The 25,653-nt window shown below is 41.3% G+C and overlaps 1 protein-coding gene across 7 annotated transcripts; it reads left to right on the top strand.

The window, feature by feature from the left end:
* The first annotated feature begins 425 nt into the window (after positions 1 to 425).
* On the top strand, positions 426 to 22,111 carry LOC139376246 (heterogeneous nuclear ribonucleoprotein C-like). 7 transcript variants are annotated; one of them, XM_071118572.1, is made up of 9 exons: positions 426 to 597; positions 11,339 to 11,498; positions 12,801 to 13,066; positions 13,267 to 13,351; positions 13,483 to 13,533; positions 17,625 to 17,791; positions 19,313 to 19,426; positions 19,756 to 19,892; positions 21,436 to 22,107. In XM_071118572.1, exons 2-9 carry the CDS (start codon positions 11,494 to 11,496, stop codon positions 21,544 to 21,546), a joined length of 936 nt encoding a protein of 311 aa, XP_070974673.1. In that variant the 5' UTR covers positions 426 to 597; positions 11,339 to 11,493; the 3' UTR covers positions 21,547 to 22,107. The 7 variants fall into 7 exon arrangements, with proteins under 7 accessions (XP_070974673.1, XP_070974674.1, XP_070974669.1 ...); XM_071118573.1 differs by having other exon boundaries at positions 457 to 534; positions 21,436 to 21,780; XM_071118568.1 differs by lacking the exon at positions 426 to 597 and adding an exon at positions 709 to 932 and having other exon boundaries at positions 21,436 to 22,111.
* The last annotated feature ends 3,542 nt before the right edge of the window (positions 22,112 to 25,653 follow it).

The raw sequence follows: 25,653 nt of genomic DNA, 5'->3' as shown, positions 1-25,653 counted from the left end.
CAATTGTGCGCTGCCCTGTTGGACTCCCAATCACAGCCGGCTGTGACACAGTCTGGAATCAAACCAGGGTGTCGGTAGTGACGCCTCAAGCACCGAGATGCAGAGCCTTAGACCGCTGCGCCACTCATGAACCCTATTATAAACAAATGTTTTGTGTGTGTGCGTCGTGAGAAATTCTTTGGAAAGAAATTGCGTCCCCCAAATTGGAATACCACTGCTGTTGGGAGAGGTCTCGCGATTTGAACACAAGCTTGACCCTGATCAACACGACCTATCAGCTGCAAGGTTATAACAAAAAAAAGCAGGTGACAGACATTGTAATCAACCACTGACAGGAACGGCTTGGGTTTTATAACGAGCAGCCAATCAGATTTGATAGGTGTCTACTAAAGCGGATTTAGTCAGATAGCGAGAGGCTTAAATCCGCCCGATAAGTAGACCAAGTGGTGTCCCCCCCACGTCCCCTTTTTTCTCTGGAGGACTATGAGAAGAGTGTCGAATTTGGTCAACTAAACATGGAATTGAATTCGCTACGTGAGGCTTATTTGATCGATTACTCGTTTCGTAATGTTTATGTTGTTACACATTCTGATATAGGTGGGTCCACGTGGCATTCCAGTAACTTTGAGAAAAACGATTTTATTTCAGAGTTGTGTCCGTCGTTCTCACGCGAATCTGCCCTCTCATTGGCTAGAATGTTCCCACCTGATCGCGCCTCCATTCTACCTTTGCGGACATGTAATTCCATTGTTAGAGCGGTCAGTCGACTATCTTGTCAATATAGATAATATTTGATTTAATACATGTCTTGACTCCCTCCCCTTTATGTGCTGCGCCATTTCGTGCAGGGTGTAACCAGTTTCTTATAGCTACAAGAAGAGTACTATATTGACATTTTGCTGAAATAAGTCATTTTAACCTTTAAGCTCCTGGTGAGTATTTTGATTCAAGACTGTTTTGAATTTTTTTTCTCTGACTGCAATATCTTTGGAATTTAAATTTTTTAACGCCATTTATTTTTCTATTTGAGCGAGCGGTTAGCTAGCTAACTATTAGTTAGCTCATCATGGTTCCATCACAGAGTTTCTAAACATACTGATGTACTTACTGACTTTGGTTCCATTAGCGTTTTAGCAAGCTAGCTAGCTAGCTAGTTGGCCCGGCAAAATGCTGGCTAGAAGAATCCTTAACATTTTTTGCTAGCTTTTTTGCCATCTCTTTTGTTGTCTTGCAAATTGAGTTCATGATTGTGTAAGCCGAGCTAGTTACATTTTTATGACTATCTGCGAATAACGCGCTCTGTCTGGACAATAACACGCTGCACTACAGCCGTTTTGCAGCTAACGTTAGTTTGGCTGGTTAACTTTAGCTTGCAGCATAGCCAACTAGTTAACCTTGTGGAATCTGTTTTTAACGCTAACATTTTTTTTACTAGCAATCTTCCCTGTTGAACCTTGATTTTGGCCGGTGGTGGTTTTTACATTTTTGTGATTGATTAGCTGGTTTTGGAGTCCTTGGATATCCACAGAAAGACTGATACAGGAACGCTATTTTTGCGGGAATTATTTTTTTCTGCAAGAAATGCTGGTTGGCCACCTTTCTCTGGACACGTTTTTCACATAGTTACGTCATTTATTTACTTCGATAATATTAACAATGTGGCAGAAAACACAGACATTTGTACTTTGTTACCACTAATTAAACGGTACTTTATGAATAATGCAGTTATGTACTCTGTCCTTACTCAGTCTCACTTTGCTAGACCCTAAACCAAGGTATAGCTAGCTAGATCACAGCTTTTATATTAATGTTGTATTAGTGTGCAGATTGTGAGTTTACTTAGACCTTCCTGGCTAGGGGTGTGTTTTTCAAACTGTTCCAGATGGAATAGTATTTATTTTAATATACCTGATTTGATCAAGTTGCATCGTAGACTAAAAAATAGTGCTTACAGGTATCGGTAGGTGCAGCTCAAACGACATTGACAGTCCACTCTCCATTTTGATAATAGCTAGTACAGTAGTTACATTTACTTTGGAAGTGGTGCTTTCCCTCAGGCCCCTCCCTGCCAGAGACCTCGGCATTGATTGATCAGGTTGTTGGTGTGTTTAATTACTGTGACAAGTGAGAAAAAGTTCCACTTTAAATCTTTGTCATACTAATTGTTATTATTTGAAACGGTATTTGTCGTTAAGCTAGAAGTGTCATTCGAACTTTAAAATGTGCATAGAGGTCAGGACCATTGTGCTTTGTAGACAACTTTTTTCATATCTTTTTTATAGTTTTATTAATTACTTGTGTGCTTTGGGCAGGATTGAAATGAACCCAACTTTCATTTACCTTGTGAAATACTTTGGTACAAAACTCTGTTTTGGATGAGACTTTACTTTTTGACCAATTATCCTATTTACACGTAGTCAATTTGTAGTGTTTCTGACTCTTATCTATTCCTCGTATGCTGTTATCTAAATGAGAGGTTTTGGGAGCAATTGCTCTATGCTTTTTGTCCAATTTTTAAAGGGATTTAATTCTTCAACATTCTAACATGATGACTAAACCGTCTGTGTGTGCATGTTGATTTGTCTCCCCCTAGACACATTCATGGACATTTAGTTAGCTTGCTGTTGTGTTCTAATTTGTCCTGGGAGATAAACATTGGGTTGTTTTACCTGCACATTAGGGAGGCACCGATATATTTTCTTTTTTTACTGATATCCAATATTTTCCTTGACAAAAAAAACAATACCGATTTATTGAAAATGTAGTTGGTTGAAACGTTCTGATCAAAAAGTTGTTTTGTTGGCATTTACGCATGTCCCCATTACCAGTAAAACAATCAACCTATTTAATACAATGACTTGCTGTTTCATTGTTCATTTGATCAGTCGCAACCAGGATTTCAAACAGTAAAGTTTCAGGTTTGTCCTCGGTGTCACTGTGTCCGTTTCTATCTTGTCCAGCTGTGTAACATTTCATGTAAACCCTGTTTCTTGCATTGAGGTAGCGGTCCTTGTACCTAGCATCAAGCATGGTGGCGACACCGTAAAGAGGCTGAGAGAATGCCACGGAATCGCTTGTTCACAGCCTCTGGTAGAGTACTTTTGCAATTTGTGAAAACTGGCAGTTTTGAGCAGGCATTTCAATACCATGACAGAGGGTATCACATCTGCTGCATACGCAGTTGTTCGAATGGAGCTAGCGTGTTCATAGCAGCAGCGGTATGAGAATCAGCACATTCTTGAGCATGCAATACAGCTTTCCTCAGTACGAAATCCTCGTCGACCTACTATGCTGTCAGGCTCAGCATGTTCACGGGGATGACATCGCTGGTCCAGATGTCAGTCATGAAGCTAATAGCGGTGACACCCATAGCAAGTAGCTCATGGATGTGCTTTCCAAAAATACTGTGAAACTCTGGTTGAGCAACATCTGAAAAATAGCGCCTACTTGGTAGTGTGTACTGGGCTCGAGGTGCTTGACCAGTCAGCGAAAGCCAACATCACCCACGACAGAGAACGGTTGATTGTCAAGGGCAATGAATTCCATTATATTGGCACTAATGGATTTCGCCTTTTGAGTTGTCTCGCTGAAATGTTCTTACTCTTTCAAATGATTGCTCGACTTGAACTTGTTTAGTTGTTGGAAGTGTGCGCTTAGTATTTTTATGCTTTTGTTCTGTGTAGGGCTGTATTTTTCGTGGCGTCATTACATCTACTTACATTACATAGGTATGAACGTCAGCTTTGACATCGGTTTTGCACATCTGCGTTAAACTAGACAGGGCCGATGTTGGCATTTTTAGCTAATATTGGCCGATTCCGATATGCTTACCGATATATTGTGCATCCCTACTGCATATGGTATTTTTTTTGCTGAGTCTTTGTAGAATTTAACTAATTTTCAGTCACACGGTGTTCTCTACTCAAACGATTAATCCACAGATAAAATGGGAAACCTCTAGTTTAGTTGTTAGTTTCCTTGATTAATCTCTCCTCGTTCATTATTCTGTAGATTTTATATGGCTGTTGGCAACAAACTTTAAAGTATATTACCGCCAGCCACCGAGTGGCGCGTGGACCTCGTTAATCTTTCTATCACTCACGTGGGTAGCCTATATGCTCAAAAACCAATGAGTAGATGGAAGAGGCGGAACTTGCAGCGCACTAGCGCCTGGCTACACAGACGGCTGCAAGCATTTTGGATTAAATTATTGAATAACGTGAATTTATTTTGCAAGCTATAACACAACGCAGGTGGTCTGGTAAGCATGTAACGCTCCCCATTGTTAGTCACATGATTTCCAACATTCCATTCAGGGTTGGAAATGAACATCTGCTGAATGCTGGTAGATTGTCACTGGCAGGTAAGAATGTATATTTCACCAGCCACGTTGGCAGGTGGTCATAGAGCATTTTGGAAAAGTTTTAATCCAAAACCCACATGTAGAAGTTGGTTGAAATTGACAAAGGCTTATAAAGTGTGACTTTCTCCTCGTTTCATGGCCAGTTACATAGTTTAGTTTGCGTACTTGGTTGTTTTTCAATGTTAGTTTGAGTTTGCTGCAACTGTCTTCATCTAGGAAGATGTCAGTCAGAGATTTACCATGGTAACGCCCTGTCCCTTAAAGGGCAAGCTGAAAATGTTTCTCAACTAATGTTTGTGCTTGATTGAGCATGCATCACTCCTAAAAACGTGTATTCATTGTTCTCCTAGATTTAATTATGTGTCTACATTTCAACTTAGGAGCACCTCATGTACTCCTTGTAAAAAATGTCAGCGTAGAGCCCCAAACTATAATAATAAGCTGTATCACTCAGCTTTTTGGCAGGGCAGGCTTGATGTTAGTACATTGGTTAGAAGACGCAGGTCAAAAAAAAAAATGAAATTAAGCAATGTCCCCTTTTATTTTTTATTTAACTATGCAAGTCAGTTAAGAACAAATTCTTATTTTCAATGACGGCCTAGTTCTAATCCTGTTCTGCCTGTTCAGGGGCAGAACGACAGATTTGTACCTTGTCAGCTTGAGGGTTTGAACTTGCAACCTTCCAGTTACTAGTCCAACGCTCTAACCACTAGGCTACCCTGCCGCCCCATTACTTATTACTAGTAGTACATTTCTTGTTTTTGAAACATTAGAAAGCGTGCTCATTTCTTGTGTTCAATTATTGAGAAAATAATATTTTGTCTAATTAAAAAAATAAAAATCTACCTGCCACAGTGGCTGGTGGACCTAAGTTAATTTCCCACCCTGATTCCATTCACTGTGAACAATGCAACTTTTGACACATCTATTTTGACAACTTTCCCAACAAGTTCAACAAAGTTAGTGTGTGGTATCTTCCTCCACTCTGCCATTCAAATCTGGAATCCGAACAACTTTTACAGATCTAGAGGTACACACGTTTTCAGTGTTCAAAAGGTCATGAATAATCCTGGGAAAGTCATGGAATTTTTAAATTGTGTTTTCCATGCCTGGAAAAGTTTTGGAAAATGCTAAAATCCTAACAGTTCAGGAGAAGTTATCAATTTTAATTTATGTTCATGTAATTTAGGCATAGTTTTAAGATATTGTATCAATTAAATAAAAATCTACGTATCAGCCAGGATCAGAATGACACTTTATCGCATCTGTTTATGCATATCACCTGCATGCGTGCGAGACGAGTAGGCCGTTGCTCAAGGAGACAGAGACAATCGGAAATAACAGCACCAGGTAGACCTATATAGCCTATACAATAGGATAGAGAACAGACTAACTAGGTAGCCAATTCAAAGATATATTGTACCCTGTAGTTAACTGTTTAGCTATTATTAGCATGTATTTATGTTTTTGTCATGTCCCCAAAACTTTCCACTGACACTCATGAATAAGGCCATACAATGTTGATTAATTTGAACCAGTGTTTCCCAACCCTGGTCTTCGAATACCCCAACAGTACACATGTTTGTTGTAGCCCAGGACAGACACAACTCATTGATTAGATGACGAGTTGAATCAGGTGTGCTTGTCCAGGGTTACAATGAAATGTGTACTGTTGGGGGCACTCCAGGACCAGGGTTGGGGAAACACTGATTTAAAAAATATTTTTGACAAAACAAATTATTCACTTCGCCATTGTATTAGTTGGGATTTGGTTCAATCGTGATGAATTGTAATGTGAAACAAAATAATAATTTGTAAATTGCGACCAGTAATTTTAGGAAAAAAGATCACATGTAGCCTTTTGGATTATGTGGCTTCAAAACTTGTTATAGATACTTCCAGTTGATTTGGGCATCCAATGTATTGGACATTGCAACTCAATAGATGCTTCTCAGTCTGCAAAGTAAACACTTCAAAAGTAGCTAAAATTGACTAAACTAGAATATACATTTCCTGTACATTTGTGGGCTTGCTTCAGCTGAATAAAAAGATTTGAGGCCTACCGCAGCCATTTGATCTTTGATATGAAATTAGTGAAGTACCAAGATGGAATTTGTCCGATTCCAATATTTTCCTTGTCAAAAAAAAGTTCCAGATATTTTAACATTTTAGCGGCATTCTAGTACAGTTAAATAGTTAGACCACTGCGTCCATGTGTGTTAAGGCACTAAAGCTCGGTGCCAGATGCATCCACTACAGACCCTGGTTCAAATCCAGGCTGTATCACATCCGTCTGTGATTGGAAGTCCCATAGGGCGGTGCATAATTGGCCCAACGTTGGCCAGGGTAGGCTGTCATTATAAATAAGTATTTGTTCTTCACTGACTTGCCTAGGTTACACACACCACACTGACCCAATAGTTATTTTGTTGGCATTTACATATGTCCTCATTTTACCAGTAAAACATAATCAAAACCCATTTATTTTGCTTGCTGTGCTGTTTCGTTGTTCAGTCATTTCATTCTCAACCAGGATTTTATCATACAGTACATGTCAAGCAGTGAAGTTTCAGTTCTGTCTGTCCGTCTCCTCTCTTCCTCTGTGCGCACTGTCACTGTGTCCGTTTCCATCTTGTCCAGCTGTGTATGTAGCATTTCACGTAAACCCTGTTGCTTGTCTGCATCAACGTAGCGGTCGTACAGAGCATCGAGCATGGTGGCGACACAGTAAAGCGAGTGCCACCGCCTCGCTTGTTTACAGCCTGTGTGGACAGTTTTGTTGAGCAGGCGTTTCAATGCTTTAACAAAGGGTAGTTGATGATCTTATTTCTCGAGTCAGTTGTTCGAATGGAGCTAGCGTGTTCATATTCTCAATTGCCATTGAATTGGCAGCAGCGGTATGTCAACCAGCACATTCATGAGCATGCAATATGACTTTCCTCAGTACGAAATTACGACGACCCACTGTGCTGTCACTCAGCATGCTCAGGGGGCTGATATAGCTGGTCCAAATGTCAGTCGTGAAGCTAATAGTAGTGGCGTGATTACTGTGTAACTCCGGCAGGGCAACATCTGAAAAATGGCGCACTTGGTAACGTTAGTGTGTACCGGTGCTCGACCAGTCGGCGAAAGCCAACATCACCCACGACAGAGAACGGTTGATTGTCAAGGGCAATGAATTCCATTATCTTGGCATTAATGGATTTCGCCTTTGAGTTGTCTCGCTGAAATGTTCTTACTCTTTCAAATGACTGCTTGACTTGTTGACTGCTCGATCCACACAGCAGACATTGTGGGCTAGGTTAGGAATGCTGTGTTGCACGTGTAGGGCTACATTTTAAGTGGTGTCATTACGTTTTTATATGTATATGCACATCGGTTTTGCACATCGGCGTTAAACTAGACATCGGGCCGATACCGACGTTGCTTTTTAACGTTACCAAGTACGCTATTTTTCAGATGTTGCCCTACCGGAGTTACACAGTAATAGCGACGCTGCTATTAGCTTCACGGCTGACATTTGGACCAGCTATATCAGCCCCCTGAGCATGCTGAGTCTGACAGCACAGTGGGTCATCAAGGATTTCGTGCTGAGGAATGCCATATTGCATGCTAAAGAATGTGCGAACAACTGATTCGAGAAAGATCAACTGTGCTTGCAGCAGATGTGATACCCTCTCATGGCATTGAAATGCCTGCTCAACAAAACTGTCCACACAGGCTGTAAACAAGCGATTCGGTGGCATTCTCGCTTTACTGTGTCGCCACCATTCTCAATGCTCTGTACAAGGACCCCTACGTCGATGCAGACAAGCAACAGGGTTTACGTGAAATGTTACATACACAGCTGGACAAGTTGAAAACGGACACAGTGAGAGTGCGCACCGAGTAAGAGGCCACGGACCGACAGTTGAAGCTTCACTGCTTGACATGTACTGTATGATGAAATCCTGGTTGAGAATGAAACGACTGAACAAATGAACGACACAGCAAGTAAGTGAAATGGGTTTAGATTTTTTTTGCTAGTAATGGGTACATATGTAAATGCCAACAAAATAACTTTTTGGTGTGTGTAACCTTTATTTAACTAGGCAAGTCGGTGAAGAACAAATTCTTATGACGGTTTACCCTGGCTAAACGCTGTGCAAATTGTGCGCCACCCAATCCCAATTATGGGACTCCCAACCACGGCCGGATGTGATACACACTGGATTCAAACCGGGGACTGTAGTGATGCCTGCTATGTGTGTGTACTATTTAACTGTTCTAGAATGCTTAAAATGCTGCTAAAATTGTATCACTCAATTTATTTTTTGGCAAGGAAGATATCGGCCAAAAATGTAATATCGGTGCATCACGAGTCTATGCTACATCAAAACTATGAAATAACATATATGGAATCATGTAGTAACCAATAAAGTCTCTATCAAATCAAAAATATATTTTGTATTTGATATTATTCAAAGTAGCCACCTTTTGCCTTGACAGCTTTGCACACTCTTGGCATTCTCTCAACCAACTTCACCAGGAATTCTTGTGTATGCTTCTCCTTCACTCTGCGGTCCAACTCATGCTTCTCCTTCACTCTGCGGTCCAACTCATCCCAAACCATCTCAATTGGGTTGAGGTCGGGTGATTGTGGAGGCCATGTCCTCTGATGCAGCAGCTCTCCTTGGTCAAATAGACTTTACACACAGCCTGTTGGCCTATACCACCCCTGCCTTGTCACAACACAACTGATTGGCTCAAATGCATTAAGAAGGAAAGAAATTCCACAAATTAACTTAACAAGGGACACCTGTTAATTTAAATGTATTCCAAGTGACTACCTCATGAAGCTGGCTGAGAGTGCCAAGTGTGTGCAAAGCTGTCAAGGCAAAGGGTGGCTACTTTGAAGAATCTCGAATATAATATATATATTTTTAAACCATTTTTGGTTACTGCTATGTTATTTCATAGTTTTGATGTCTTCACTATTTTACAATGTAGAAAATAGTAAAAATAAAGAAACCCTTGAATGATTAGGTGTCAAATTTTGACTGGCACTGTACTTACATGGACGTTTGGTTAACTCATGGAGAAGTCATGGGAAAAGTCATTAAATTCCATTTGTCAAAATGTGTATGAGCCTTGTTTTATTAACCGCATGAAATCTTTTTTTACCACATTCCCAACAAGTTAGATGACAACTTGGGTATGAAATCTTAGTCTGCTTTTCAAATATGAACCTCTTCCACTACCACAAACAATTTAAGTGCTAAAGCAAAGCCCCAACCTGTTTCACTTCATGTGAAATTATCATCCTAATTTAGGGCCAGGAATTGCTGGGTACCTCACGATATTATCACGATACTTGGGTGCCGATACAATATGTGTTGCTATTTGATACTGTGATTTTATTGCGATTCAATGTGCCAAACATTTTGCTCACCGTATGTCTGCTGCAGAGAGATGAGAATGAGTTTTAATATTCCTATATGTAACTCAATTTTCCCCTCCCCCATCTACTACTAATAATAATCATGCCTAGTACAGGGCAATTTCACAATAAGAGTGATGCTGAGACTAAGATTTCACTTTAAAATGTAGGCCAAACAAAAACCAATGATATCAAAAAGTTAACAAACCATAACTCTATGCACAATGACTACTTTTAACAATTTCCACAATTGTATAAAAACACGTTTACTTCAGGAACGGTGCCAATGCAAAGTTTGGTAACATAATTATGGTTTGTGCCGTGATTCTTTTACCAAACTTTGCATCTGCTCTCAAGTAAATGTGTTTGTAAAATGTTGAAGTTGTCCTTGGCGTTGTTTGTCTGACTTTGCAATCAGTGGTTTTAGTTCTGTTCACTTTAAAATGTATGCCAATCTGAGTCTCCACGTCACTGTTACCCTTGAATTACCCTACACAGTCTTATTTTCACTTGTATCCTATCAAGTTTTATTTGTCACGTGCTGAACAGGTAGATCTTACTGTGAAATGCTTAAAAGCTCTTAACCAGCAATGCATTTAAAAAAATATTTACTAAACCTAAGGTACATTTTTTTTTAAATGTTTTAAAAAAAATAAAATACTAAAATAACAAGGCTATATACAGGGGATACTAGAACCGAGTCAATGTGTGTGTGTGTGGGGGGGGGGGGGGGGGTGTAGGTGTACTTGTAGGTAGGGGTAGAGTGCATAGATAACAACAAACCAGTGAGATACAGCAGTGTAAAAACAAGGAGGGGGGGGGACATACCTGCTCTGACAAATTTTATAATTGTCCACTTGGGTTGCTTGAAACAAGGGAGTCGGGACCTTCAGCTCTACAGTACTAACGCCAAGTCCCTGAAGTGCACACCACCCCACACAGTGCTGCTGAAGGCCCATAAGCAGCTTGAGTGTTCTGGTGGCCCCTGCATAGAACATTCCCTGTTGGGGAAATCCTCAAAAGTAGGCATAGGCCCGCTTGTCCTCTCTTACGTTCAGACTATTTAGCTTCTCAGTGTGTTCATGCAACATAACGTCCCAATGTTATTTCCCTGTGTGCATCACACATGACTGCCCATCTAGTACATTTTATGACTCAGCTATTACCACATTACCTCCTATTGCTTATTCCCTTAATTGCAATTAGAGCTAAGCATGTCTAGGCCCACTGTCTGTCGCAGGAACTTAGTCTTGCAATGGATGCCTGACCTGTAATAAAATTTAAACAATCTATCAACATATTGCTGCTGTTGCATAATCTGTCATTAAAAGTACTTGATGTATATTGCATCTCCTAAACAAATTGATAGGCTAGGCAGTTGCGCATCAATAGCAGAAAGTGTCCCCTGAATGTGCTCCTCTATAGGATTGCCCTGAACCCTGTTTTTCTCTGCATTTGGCTCATAATTGAATTATGTACAAAACCCAACCAGGTAAGACTGTAATAACCCTGTACATACAATGTCACTGAGGTGTGTTCTCTGTCGCCCGCCTCAGTATAAGTCGTGGGGCGAAGTTCTGCGTTCTGAGAGGGTGCTGATGAAGTTGTAGTTTTTGCTGAGAGCACCCAAGACACCTGCCCGCACACATTGGCCCTGCGCTCAGTGTCAGAACTGACTGACAGACAGACGATCGCCCTGCACACAGACGCTATGGAGTGAGTGATTGGTTATTTAACCCCCAACGGTTGTTAACGTCTCCTTTTTTGACACTCAGGTTGTATGCAGTGCCAGTGAGATCTCACTCCCTAACGTCCGATTGTGCCCAAACTCCTTTGCTCAGCTTTCCTTAAATTACCATATGTGCCACTAGTATTATAAGCACCTAATTTGTACACACTTTCCCGACCATATGCTTACAGTGCTAAATAGTAGCCCATAGCGTGACATTCTCAATGTTCAAGCATTTATCCATTTACTACTTTGAGACACTTGTTGACTATGGCCCTAGATGTGCAATTCAGGCAATATGATACAAACCCTGCAACAACCTGCTACAGGTGGATTGGAATACACACATTGCCCCCTTCCACACTGCTGTTGTCTGAAGTCATGGACACCCGTGTGCATCCGTTTCTTCCTGGACATGTGAATTGTATTAAGCTATTGAATGAGTTTTGGTTTGTGTATGAAGTGGGGTGTGCAGCTTCTGTATGTCTGCATAAATACGACGTTATGGTATTTTTCACATATGGTAATAGAAGTTGTCTGATTGCTTATTGTGCTTATCCTGGATCTTTTTTTACAGCAGGACCTCCTGGATTTGTGTCATATGCACAACACTAGACATACGTACCATATATGTACTACCAATATTAAAGGGATACTCCGGGATTTTGGCAATGAGGCCCTTTATGTACTTCCCCAGAATCAGATTAACTTGTGGATACCATTGTTATGTCTCTGTGTGCAGTATGAAGGAAGTTCGAGGTAGTTTTCCGAACCAATGCTAACTAGTGTTAGCATAATGACTGGAAGTCCGTCGGTATCTACTATACATACTATCAGAATGCGCAATGACAAAGTCTATGGGTAACGTTAGTTAGCATTGGCTCGCAAAACTACCTTGAACTTCCTTCATGCTGGACACTGAGACAGCAATGGTATCCACAAATGAACCTGACTATGGGGAAGTAGATAGAGGGTCTCATTGCCAAAATCCAAAGTATCCCTTTAAGGCTAATGGTTGTTACATTATGAACACATGGGACATCAAAGACGGATTTTAATATACGCCACAAACACATTTGTGCAAGCTACATGGCTAGAGCATGAGATGCTTAAACTATTTTACATATTTTGGTGATACTGTTGATATAATATTACACTGAACAAGGTCAACCGTGTTCATTCTGAACATTCCTTGACACTCGTGTTGTTTGTATATAAAGATGGTTGAGTAGTTTTATCTTGTATTGACAGTTAATAATTGGTTTCACCCGTCTCCCCTCCTCCGCCAGTCTGTCCCCCACCACCAGCAGCCTGATGGCCAGCAACGTGACCAACAAGACGGACCCGCGCTCGCTGAACTCGCGGGTCTTTATCGGGAACCTCAACACGCTCCTGGTCACCAAGGCAGACGTGGAGGCAATCTTCAGCAAGTACGGCAAGATCGTGGGCTGTTCTGTGCACAAGGGCTTTGCCTTCGTCCAGTTCGCCAACGAGAGATGTGCCCGGGCCGCTGTAGGGGCCGAGGATGGACGCATGATCGTGGGACAGGTGCTGGGTAAGGACTAAAGCCAGCCTGGGGCTGGTGAGCAATGCCTCAAACTCACGGTTCTATGGGTATTGTGCAAAACTGACCTGACCATACCCGACCTGCTTGTGGAGAATAATAGTTTTTTTTTAAAGGTGCCTCTAATAGACTGAATATGAATAAAGATTGTATTTCCAACTGCCAACTAAGACTATCTCTCTCTTCCTCAGACATTAACTTGGCTGGAGAACCCAAACCCCACAGGTCAAAGACCGCAAAGCGCTCGGCGGGAGAAATGTACAGGTCTGATTCAATGTAAAGAATCCCATTTTTAAATATCTAATATTTTGAACCTCCTCTGGGTCTCCAAATCTTACTCTGATAATTCCTCTTCTCCACTGCATACGTGTATCTTATTTTGACAGCTCTTTTTCTTCTCCCCACAGTAGTTCCACGTTTGATCTGGACTATGACTTCCAGAGAGATTACTATGACCGGTGAGTCCAGTGCTTTGTCTGTTCCCACATCCTATGTTTTAGCTCTATTTTACCTATACTGAACAACAATATAAATGCAACAATTTTACAAATTTTACTAACAGAGTTACTGTTGGGGCTGTTTTCGGTGCGTATTACCGCCCCACACACGAGTCATGAAGGCAGTCAAATTCCATGTGACCATTTAGTCACGGTAATTAGGCTTCTCCAAGCTCTGATGCTGGTCATTAGTAGCCTACCAAACTTGCTAACTTCCGGGTACTCAGCGCTCTGTCCCTCTAATCACTCTGACATCAATACAAATGTATTCAAAAATCTAATCAAACACTTTATGAGAGCCCATGAGCTCATATTGCGCAACATTTCAATAGGCTATGCAATTGTCTGAAAACGGAGTGATGGCCTCTACTAAAAATAGGAGGATCAGCTTTCTATAGGCTAGGCCTATTATATTTATTTCTCAACTTTCCTAATATTAAGCACGTTGCATGAAAATTAACCACGGGGAAAAACGTCCTCCATTCGCTATTTAAGTGCATAGATTACATGTATTTTGTTCCCGCTGACCCTGTTTCGATACAGGTGCATGATAATGGTCCATTCTAAATCAAAACAAGTTTCACACATATTATTTAGTGTATGTAAAGACCAGATTCAATCAAGAATAGTCTGATAGATGACAATATAAGCCTATCACTTGTGAATGATGCCCAGCATAAAAAACAATGCCCTTTTTTGAGACCTTTTTCGATTCATAGTCCCAAACCTCATGTAACCTTTCACATAGCCATATGTTTCAATAAGGTTTGTATCACAACTAAAGTGGCAAAATAACTTAAAATTAAGCACATTAATCCGCTTTACAAGGGGTGTAGAGCCTAACTGGCATACATATGCAGCGTGTGAATTTCAAGTTTGGGGAAGATCATTTTCACCATAAAAATACACTTTTGATAATGGTGTTTTCCGCTAATGGAATATGCGCGCATATAGCCTTCTACCGTGTGTGCATTGCTGCACTTATAATGTGAAAAAATAGCCTAATAGTTTATCAGCATTTTAAGCTAAACGTTCTGATCTGTTGCATCAGCCATATTGTGTAAAAAATGTTTTGATGGTCATGGTTGTATTAATTTGGGATCTATTGCATCCCACAACTGTCCCAGACTATTTTTGGAATATTTATTTCTCACACCGAATAGAATAGGTCAACCTATGTACTATGCAGGATAGTAGATTGACATAGGCTAGTGCTTTTGCTGTTCGTTAGACCTACTCATCTTGTTGGCTGACAAAGTAAATGTGGACAGTTCTTCCAATATCTTCAATATGCACGTCGGAACGGGATAAGGACGCGCGCAGTTGATGACTTTTCCTAGAGTGACCAACATTAGAAAAAGTGAAACATCGCCTTTGTTCATATTTCCATGAAGGCTGTACACCACCAGGGTATAAAGATTGTCTTCGGGTCAATTTTGACCCGGCAGTTATAAAATTATTTCTACACCACAAAGACACACACACACACACACACACACACACACAGAGAGAAATTGAGATTGTGTGCTACTGATTGAACTCAGCTAGTAGCTCCTGAAGAGGAAGATCACCATGGTTGGCACAGTTAGAAAGAACAAGCCTGAGCTCCCTCCTGCACTCCTCGCAACAAGGGGGAGAGAGGCCTTCTCATCAGTTTGCCTTCACCCCCACCACCACTCTAGTTTCTTACCTCCCAAAGAGGAACAAGAATGTGGTCCTCCTGAGCACACTGCACAAAACGGCTGAGATCAGTGATCGTGAGGACAGGAAGCCAGCCATTATCCTGGACTACAACCACAACAAAGGAGGTGTGGACAACCTGGATAACGTGATTGGAACTTATGAGGATGGCTGGCTCCTGGTCATCTTCCATAACATCATTGATGTGTCCTCATACAATGCCTTCGTGATATGGAACAAGATCAACCCTAACTGGATGCGGAACAAGAGGAGGGTGTTCCTGGAGCAGCTGGGAAAGGCACTTGTAACCCCACACATTCAAAGAAGGGAGTGCCTGCCCCGCACAGCAGCCTCTGCAGCACTTGTGAAAGCTGTTCAGCTGCAGCTGGGGCAGGCAAGAGGAGGAGATGCCAATTCTTCCCCCCCAAAGAAGGACTGTAAAATAAATACTATGTGCTGCACATGTTAGAAATACATCTGCAAAGACCATGCACACACTTGCATATTGTCCTACATGTGCTGATTAGAGTTTATTGATTTTTGTTTTGTTTCTTATTTTAATCATATTTATTGTTCATACACCATGTGGGTGGGGGCAATGGATTTTAGTTTTTTTTTAATGGGAGAAGACTAGTATTTTGTAGTTGAGCTCCTCATTGTACAGTATATAAGAATATATCACTATGTTGCAAAAAAAGTTAGACTGTTTCCCTTCAATAAAATGCATTCTAAACTACTTTCTGCAAATTTCTACTACTTTCTTAGGCTATACAAGTGCTATCTCTTGCTAAAATATTATTGTTTACACCTATGCAGTAATAATAATAATTGACAGGTGTGTTGTAATAAAAATGAGTGGTGTCCACTGATTAAATGCAGTCTTTCTGCATTGTGCAGAGGGAAAACCCCAAATATTCACAAAGTTTGATGAATGACGGGTTGTTTCTTGATGCAAAATAGATTTGGGGTTTAAAATTCAATGAAGCTGCTTTTATTTTAGGGGTTGAGTGAAATACACAGAATGTTAAGACAGAATGTTAAGACTACACAAGGGTTAAAAATCTAAACATATAGCCCAATGTTTGTAGAACAACTAAAGTTACATTAATAACTCTAAATTAAGCATAAAGGAATAGCTATAACTTCTCAACATAGAAGAGACGCATGTGTGCACTCCCTCATTGTTTGGAGAAAATATCCTTTCTATTTCATTCAGCTTTGTTCAATTGTATTCTTCATACTATAAAATAATGCCATGCTAAATTAACTAGTGTAGCCCACAGCCATTTGGCATAGCCAGATCAGGACCTAACATACTCTGTGTTGTCATTATGTTCTTCTGAAATAGACTACACTTTCTTCATATCTTTCTTCTTTAGACCGGTCTAAAATAAATAATGGATTTATTGTGAAGGTGTATGCTATAAATGTAGATGTTCCAAAGGTCCGCATCATTGGCTTGTCGGCTATGTGTGGAGGCCAGGAAATGCTAAATGTGTTTATGCTAATTAACGGTCAGTTACCGTGAGACTGACCAGTTATTTGCTTGACAATCACCAGCTGACGAAATGTGACCACCGCAGTCCTAGTTACAGTTCATATATTGAAATAAATAAATTAGGCCCTAATCTATGGATTTCACTTGACTGGGAATACAGATATCTGTTGGTCAGAGATTCCTTAAAATGGGCCTCACAATCCCGTCACAGTATTTCTGTACATTCAAATTGTTATCAATAAAATGCAATTGTTTTCATTGTCAGTAGCTTATGCCTGCCCATACCATATCTCCACCGCCACCATGGGACACTGTTCACAACATTGACATCAGCAAACCGCTCGCCCACACGACGCCATGCACATTGTCTGCGGTTGTAAGGCTGGTTGGACACAACGTCTAAAACGACTTTGGACATGGCTTATGGTAGAGAAAATAACATTACATTCTAGCAACAGCTCTGGTGGACATTCCTGCAGTCAGTCATGCTCCCTCAACTTGAGACATCTGTGGCATTGTGTCGTGTGACAACTGCACATTTTAGTGGATTTGTATTGTTCCCAGCACAAGGTGCACCTGTGTAACAATGCTGTGTAATCAGCTTTTTGATATGCCACAGCTGTCAGGTGGGTGGATTATATCGTCAAAGGAGAAATTCTCACCAAACAGGGATGTAAACAAATTTGTGCACAAGATGAGAGAATTAAGCATTTTATGCATATGGAAAATTTCTGGGATATATTTCAGCTCATGAAATATGGGTCCAACACGTTGCATTTGTATATTTTTGTTCAGTGTAGATAACTCAATATCCAAGAGGAATTAGTGTAAAGGCAGTAGTCTGTTCATTCATTACTTGCTCTTCTATTCTCAGAGTGTACTCGTACCCATCCCGTGTGCCCCCTCCTCCTCCACCCTTGTCCCGAGCAGTGATCCCGTCCAAGCGCCCGCGGGTCAGCATGACTGGAGGGGGCAGCCGCCGCAGCAAGGCCAGTTTCTCCTCTTCCTCCAAGAGCAGCCAGAGGGCATCCTCAAGAACAAGTCAGTGCCCAGCCCCCTCTGCTCTAGCCACTCAACTAGCACAGTAAACTTGCACATTGCCCAGTGGACTTTTTGTAGCACCTTCATGCAGTACCTGCTGTCAATGCTCACCAGGGACTAAAATTAACACCTGCCAAATGCGAGTAGATTTTGCCATTGGCGGGTAAAGATGTCTATTTCACCTGGCGGGTGGTCAAGAGCTCCACAGTGTGAGCATTTCACTTTCATTTGCAAATAGAAAGTCAAGTATGATCCCATTTATAGTACAATAAATGCTGCAGTAACTGTTATAAAGTATTTCTGCCATTTTTGCTTCATAGCTGGTAAATTAATCGCACAAAGTCAAAGCTCTACGAATCCTATAATAGCCTATTCCACCTCGCGCTGCATCACTGCCTGGCTGGAGGCTGTGTGCATTTGAAGAGCTGAGTGACAGATTCATTTTTTAGAAGCTCTGCGCATAGGCATAAGTTGGTCTAATTTATTTGAAACCAGTCTACTGAGGTGAGACCTTGTCCTTGTTTCTTGGCTATTTACATTGTTTTGTTCACAAGATAGGTTGTTATTCTTTCTTTTATTTATTTATTTATTTTTAAATTTAAAAAAAAAAATTTTACCCCTTTTTCTCCCCAATTTCGTAGTATCCAATTGTTGTAGTAGCTACTATCTTGTCTCATCGCTACAACTCCCGTACGGGCTCGGGAGAGACGAAGGTTGAAAGTCATGCGTCCTCCGATACACAACCAACCAAGCCGCTGCTTCTTTAACACAGCGCACATCCAACCCGGAAGCCAGCCGCACCAATGCGCCGGAGGAAACACTGTGCACCTGGCCACCTTGGCTAGCGTACACTGCGCCCAGCCCGCCACATGAGTCGCTGGTGCGCGATGAGACAAGGACACCCCTACCGACCAAGCCCTCCCTAACCCGGGCGACGCTAGGCCAATTGTGCGTCGCCCCACGGACCTCCCGGTCGCGGCCGGTTACGACAGAGCCTGGGCGCGAACCCAGGACTCTGATGGCACAGCTGGCGCTGTATAGGTTGTTATTCTATGTTTGGGTTTCAACTGCTAGGGAAGAGAAGACCACGCTTATACTAGTCAGACTCAATCTCACATGCACAAACATGACAAGTCGTGTTACCACGGTAACCTCCCGTCCTTAAAAGGGGCATCTGAAATGTTTTGTCTCATCTGTGATATTTTGGTTAAGACTCAGGTCACACACTGAAATGAAATTAAACAATAACCCATTACTTCTTACTAGTAATACATTTATTGTTTTAGGAACAATACATGTTTTTTTTTTGTATTTTAGAGAGAAAAGAAGTTGTGGCTGGTGGACCGAAAAATATATTTTTTATGCCCTGATGCTCACGGTGCAGGGCTTGAGGTTAATCGCATGTTTCTAATGAAGGTTACTCTCGCTGCACCGCATACAGAGCTTCATAAGGTATTGGGGTCAATCTCTTAAACCTTTATCAGTCTCTTTTTTTTTTCTCTCTCTATCTCTTTCTCTCAGTGAAAACAGATGACCTGCAGACCATCAAGAAGGAGCTGACAATGATTAAACACAAAGTAAACTACCTGCTTGAGAGTCTAGACCGCATGGAGAAAGACCACAGCAAGAAGTCAGGTAGGGTGTAGGAGTGTCACCTTAACCATGTGATCAATGCTTTTATAAAAAAAAAGTCACACTATGCTCCCAAACATTTAATGGGTATAGCATACAATGCCTCCTTCAGGGTTACATGGTAGATGTTTGAACCAGGTTACGTGGACAGTCAACTTTTATAACATAAAAAAAAAAAAAAAAAATGAATGAGCTGGTGTGTACTCTGTATGTATACCGGCAATCTCAGCATTCCTATGACTTGTATGTACAGATAAGTGATTTCATTTTTCAACCTTTGACGACTTTTTCTCTGGCTTGTTTGACCCGGATCGCGCTCTTTCTGCGAGCAGATGAGAAGGGTGCAAAGCCTGAGCCTGGACAGGTGTCCTCACAGCAGCACTGCAGCATCAAGAAGGAGGAGAGCATCAAGAGGGAGAGGGAGGATCTCAACGACTCGGAGGAGGGGGATCTGCTGGAAGAGGAGGAGGTGAGATGGAAGAAACGAGGGAGGGGAAGAGGAGAAAACATATTGATGAATGGCAGTATGTTGAAGTGTGTTTAACACTGATCAAAAATGTAAACACAACATGCAACAGCTTTTAAAGATTTTACTGTGCTATAGTACATATAAGGAAATCAGTATATTGCAATAAATTAATTTGGCCCTAATCTATGGATTTCACATGACTGTTGGTCACAGATACATTAATAAAAGGTAGGGGCGTGGATCAGGAAACCAGTCAGTATCTGGTGTGACCAATATTAGCCTCATGCACCGCGACATCTCACTTGCATAGTTGATCAGGCTGTTGATTTTGGCCGGTGGAATGTTGTCCCACTCCTCTTCAATGGCTGTGCGAAGTCGCTGGATATTGGCGGGAACTGGAACACAGTCATACACATCGATCGCAAACATGCTCAATGGGTGACATGTCTGAGTATGCAGGCCATGGAAGAACTGAGACATTTTCAGCTTCCGGGGGGAATTGTGTACAGGTCCTTGCGACATGTGGCTGTGCATTATCATGCTGAAACATGAGGTGATGGGGACGGATGAATGGCACGACAATGGCCCTCAGGATCTCGTCACTGTATCTCTGTGCATTCAAATTGCCATTGATAAAATGCAGTTGTGTTTATTGTCAGTATCTTATGCCTCCCCAAACCATAACACCACCGGCACCAATGGGGCACTCTGTTCACAACGTTGACATCAGCAAACTGCTTGCCCACATGACGCCATCTGCCCCGGTGCAGTTGAAACTGGGATTAATCTGTGAAGAGTACACTTGTCCAGTGGCCATCGAAGGTGAGCATTTGCCCACTGAAGTCGTTTACGACCCCCGATCTGCAGTCAGGTCAAGACCCTGGTGAGGACAACGAGCACGCAGATGAGTTTCCCTTAGATGGTTTCTGACAGTTTGTGCAGAAATATTTTGGTTGTGCAAACCCAGTGTCATCAGCTGTCCGGGTGGTTGGTCTCAGACTATCCCACAGGTGAAGAAGCCAGATGTGGAGGTCCTGGGCTGGCTTGGTTACAGATGGTCTGTGGTTGTGAGGCCTGTTGGACGTACTGCCAAATTCTCTGAAACGACATTGAAAGGCAGCTTATGGCAGAGAAATTAACATTCAGTTCTCTGACAACAGCTCTGATGGATATTCCTGCAGTCAGCATGCCAATTGCATGCTCCCTCAACTTGAGACATCTGTGGCATTGCGTTGTGACAAAACGGCACGTTTTAGTGTTGTTTTATTGTCCCCAGGACAAGGTGCACCTTTGTAATAATCATGCTGTTTTAATCATCTTACCTGTCAGGTGGATGGATTATCTTGGCAAAGGAGAAATGCTCACTAACAGGGACGTAAACCAATTTGCACACAATCTGAGAGAAAACGCGAATGGAAAATTTCTGGTATATTTTATTTCAGCTCATGAAACATGGGACCAACACTATACATGTTGCATTTTATATTTGTTCAGTGTAATTTGAGTATTATTTATACTCACAGCACCTAATATGCTCTCGCAGGTGAAGAGTCAACAAAGAGAGGAGGAGGATGATGATGAGGAGGAAGAGGAAGGAGAGCATGTGGATGGAGACGACGATGGTGACAGTGTCAACGGAGATGAGGACTCTTAGACCACACGCAGACTGATGCACACTTGTACAGACAACGCATCCACATGGCTTCCAGTGGCTCCTCCGACTCCTATTTTAATACCCACACTACTCCGAAACGTGAGAGAACGTCAATGCACACACTCCGAGAACACCTGCCCCCACTACCACCCTTCCATTGTCCCACAGGTCTTTTTATTTTTCTTGATGCAATTTAGTTCATCCCTGTTTCATCCCACTCCTATCATTGTGTTATTCATTTAGCATTGTCTTGCAGCCAGGTACATTGAAACGAGATGTAGATAGTGAGCGTTATGAAGTGATTTGTTGTGCTGCTGTTGCTCTTTTGACCAGCAGAGAGCAGAAATGGCTGTTCTCTGACCTGAGCCACAAGTCAAACCACCACATTGGCTTTACTAGCATTGGTAATCAAGCAATGACAACAACTTTAAAGATTGAGTGAACGTTTGAAGAAAAAATTGTCCACTTGAGTTTGTATGTTCCTGATTTTCATGTCATTACTCTTTTATACTACTCGGTCTAAGTTGTACTATAATAATAAATTGCTATTAAATACTCAAATTAATTAGTGCTTCTTTATTTCATTGAAACAGGTTTTCAGATGCACACCTAATTTATCAGGTGTTATTGTGTTTGGGTGAAGATAGCACAACAATAAATAACTGGCGTGTTCTGTGGATCACCAGAGGGCACCGTGTTTGGATATCAGATCACTTCAAACAGTCTCTTCTCATATCCTTTATCATGGTTCCACTTCAAGAACCTCCCAACCAGGCATGCAAACAGATGATGCGTTGGTGTTCATATAGGTAGTAGGTACACTAGGGCTGTCCCCATTGCGGAAGCCTAGACTAAAAGCCAATTTATGCTTGATCCGAAAATGTGGTTGGAGTCTCCATATGAAGTGGCGATTTTCGCATGTAAATCTTGGTGGGGCAAGCGTGGTGGGGGATTACGCAGAGAAGTAGGCCTATAGGCTACCAGGCCTGCACGCAAATGTAGGCATATACAGTACCTTCCTGAAGTATTCAGACCTCTTCACTTTTTCCACATTTTAAATTTTAAGTTACAGCCTTATTCTAAAATGTATTAAATTGTTTGCCCCCCTCAATCTACACACATTACCCCATAATGACAAGGCATAAACAGTTTTTCAGAATTGTTTGCTAATTTATTAGAAATTCAACTATCACATTTACATAAGTATTCAGACCCCTTGACTCAGTACTTTGTTGAAGCAGATTCGGCAGCAATTACAGCCTCGAATCTTCTTGGGTATGACCCCACAAGCTTGGCACACCTGTATTTGGGGAGATTATTCTCTGCAGATTCTCTCAAGCTCTGCCAGGTTGGATGGGGAGTGTTACTGCACAGCTATTTTCAGGTCTGTCCAGAGATGTTCGATCGGGTTCAAGTCCGGGCTCTGGCTGGGCGACTCCAAGGACATTCAGAGACTTGTCCCGAAGCCACTCTTGCGTTGTCTTGGCTGTGTGCTTAGGGTCGTTGACGTATTGGAAGATGAACACTGCTTCTTATCCCTTGTGCAAATAGCCTACAGCTGTGTCTGACCTGAGTTCACTGGCGCAGGAAACCCAGAATATTGGAGGCCCAGAATTTGATTTGATACATTTGTTGAGTTTCGGGCAGACCCAAGTTAATACTTGATACAATGTTTCAAGTTTGTTGCAGCCAATATGATTTATATATTTATTTTCATCAGGATATTTTCTACCTGCACAGGATGCAATGTTTTTATTTGTTGGCCTTATGTAGGCTATTTTTTTTACATAGTTGACAATGGCGATAGAAGTTACTTTTTAGGTTTATAATTTTAATTTGGATTGAATTTTGATGAATCACATCACACTGATTGGGATAAACAGCATTAGGCTGTTATAAATTAAATTAAACTATTCCATGAAAATGTGCACATGAAAACCATAACTGGCACACAGATCGGTAGAAATGGTAAGATGCATTTGAATTCCACATGAGAAAAGTTGCAGACTCTTGTAGCCTATTACCTACAACTTCAGGAGAGTAATGGTATTATCTGCAAAAGCCAGCAGGAGCGGGAAGAGAATGGTTGGTTAAGGTTAAGTTTTTCTTCTTCTGGTTATCTTGATCTCTGGCTCCCTCTTGAGTCATTTGTGTCCTATTTCATCAAACTGTAACGTTAAAGCATCAGACAAGCTCAATGCATATAGTTGATTGTACAAACATTTGGTCAAAAGAAGACTATTTTCGGTCGACCAAGATTAGTCCAGGACAGCCCTAGAAACAACAATGTCCCAGTGATGTGTATACCTGTCCGTTTAGGCTGGCTGAATCCAGGGGATGGTGGTCACTAGATTGGGCTGGTGAAGACACTAATTCATGATACAGAGACGTGTTGTATATTTGTGTATGTAAACTTGTGTGTGACCTGACAAAAGCTAAAGATGGGTTCCCCTTGAAGGCTGATAGAATTATGTCCTGTCCAGCTGGTCTGGAATCAGCTCAAGTGTCTGCCACTATAAAGATATAACACAGAGACAGACACACAACTGATAACTGAACTATACCTCATAATAATGTGTCATGACATCATGTGTTGCCATGCACACAGTATTGTGATAATCACATTCCATGTTAGGCTAAATTTTCACCAGATTAGTTCTTCCGCTCACTCACTCACACACTCATTCACACAAAAAAGGATGGCTTCAACTTAACATGTTTAGGAAATATCATTCAGTGGGTTAACATTAGCCCTTTTGTTAGCTCTATAGCTAGCTGGTTAGCTAGAAAAGCGAAGTTAACCAGACGGGCCACTTCGCAACTCCATGATTTACGATAAAGTTGAGTTTAGTGAGCGAGAGCTACCGAGGTAGCCACAATGGAGCTATTTTCTATTTAACACAACAGTAGAAAATGCAATGGAAACACATTGAACTTTAGATTTTTATTCAGTACATGAAAACGTAAGCAAAAAAAAGTACATTTCGTCTGCACTACATCATCACGCACTGATTTTTATCCACAACAAGTCCATTTGGTAGAAACGCCACTGGTGGGCAAATGCACATATTTTCTTTATACTGATTTTTGAATGAAAATCTGTTGCCAATTGGTTGGAAACCAAGCTAGTGAGGGCATTCTAACATAACGTGCATAAAAAAACACGCTGGGGACCGTTAAAGATATTTGGAACTCACCCATGAAAAGGTTAATTCAACTGCTGAAACACTGGTCAGTGTTCTTTCAACGGGATTTTCAGTAACCTACGTTCATTTTAAGCCATCCCTTTTAAATACTGTGTACCTTTTTTAAAATTCAAATTCTGTCAACAGACTGACTAGAATACATTGAGAATGGGTTCAGAATATAGAGATCAATAAAAGAAAGCCATCTAACTATATGCATATTCGTCTCCGTTTCAGCACCAACTGGTATATTTAGAAATACTCTGATTATTTAAACACATTTTAGGGTTAAGAAAGTATGTATGAATCATAAAATAAAATAAACAGGTTTGTAGAACATTTACGCACAGAATGCATTTATGAATAAAAAATACACCCTGAAAGTTGTCATATTCAATCCATGAAATATTGTAAGGTGGAGAAAAGTGCACAATAGGAATGAACAATAATGATATCTATCCTATTCCTCACTAATCATGGAACTGTGTGACCGGTCCAGTAGTCGTGAACCGTGTGCCAGGCTCCAGGTTTAACCTGATACGTGTGGTCTGAGTTCCATAATGATTAAAATAGGCTACATGTTCCAAATTATTGCACAACATTAGCCTAATATGAACCACTAACGCTAGCGACCCTCGGGAACAACTCCACAGACGTGACAGAGGAAAGACACGTAAACGGAATGGAATGATGCAAAATGTAAGCTACAAATTGAAGAAAACTAACATTAAAGTGACAGTTGTAAATGTATGTGGGTATTACTGATGGTGGTTCCCAATAGTGGATCATATTTAACATGATACAAATGGTAAAATAATACGTATAAATGCCCGTGCATACCATTAAAACATTCGAAAGCGCATGCATCAAATCGTCAGGTTCAGCTCTACAGAAACCTATAGCTTGGCTCTCCAAATTTCAT

The sequence above is a fragment of the Oncorhynchus clarkii genome, chromosome 20 (assembly GCF_045791955.1).
Source record: "Oncorhynchus clarkii lewisi isolate Uvic-CL-2024 chromosome 20, UVic_Ocla_1.0, whole genome shotgun sequence".
NCBI lineage: Eukaryota > Metazoa > Chordata > Actinopteri > Salmoniformes > Salmonidae > Oncorhynchus > Oncorhynchus clarkii.
Note: the sequence above shows the minus strand (reverse complement) of the source record. Positions and strands in the feature narration are given on the sequence as shown.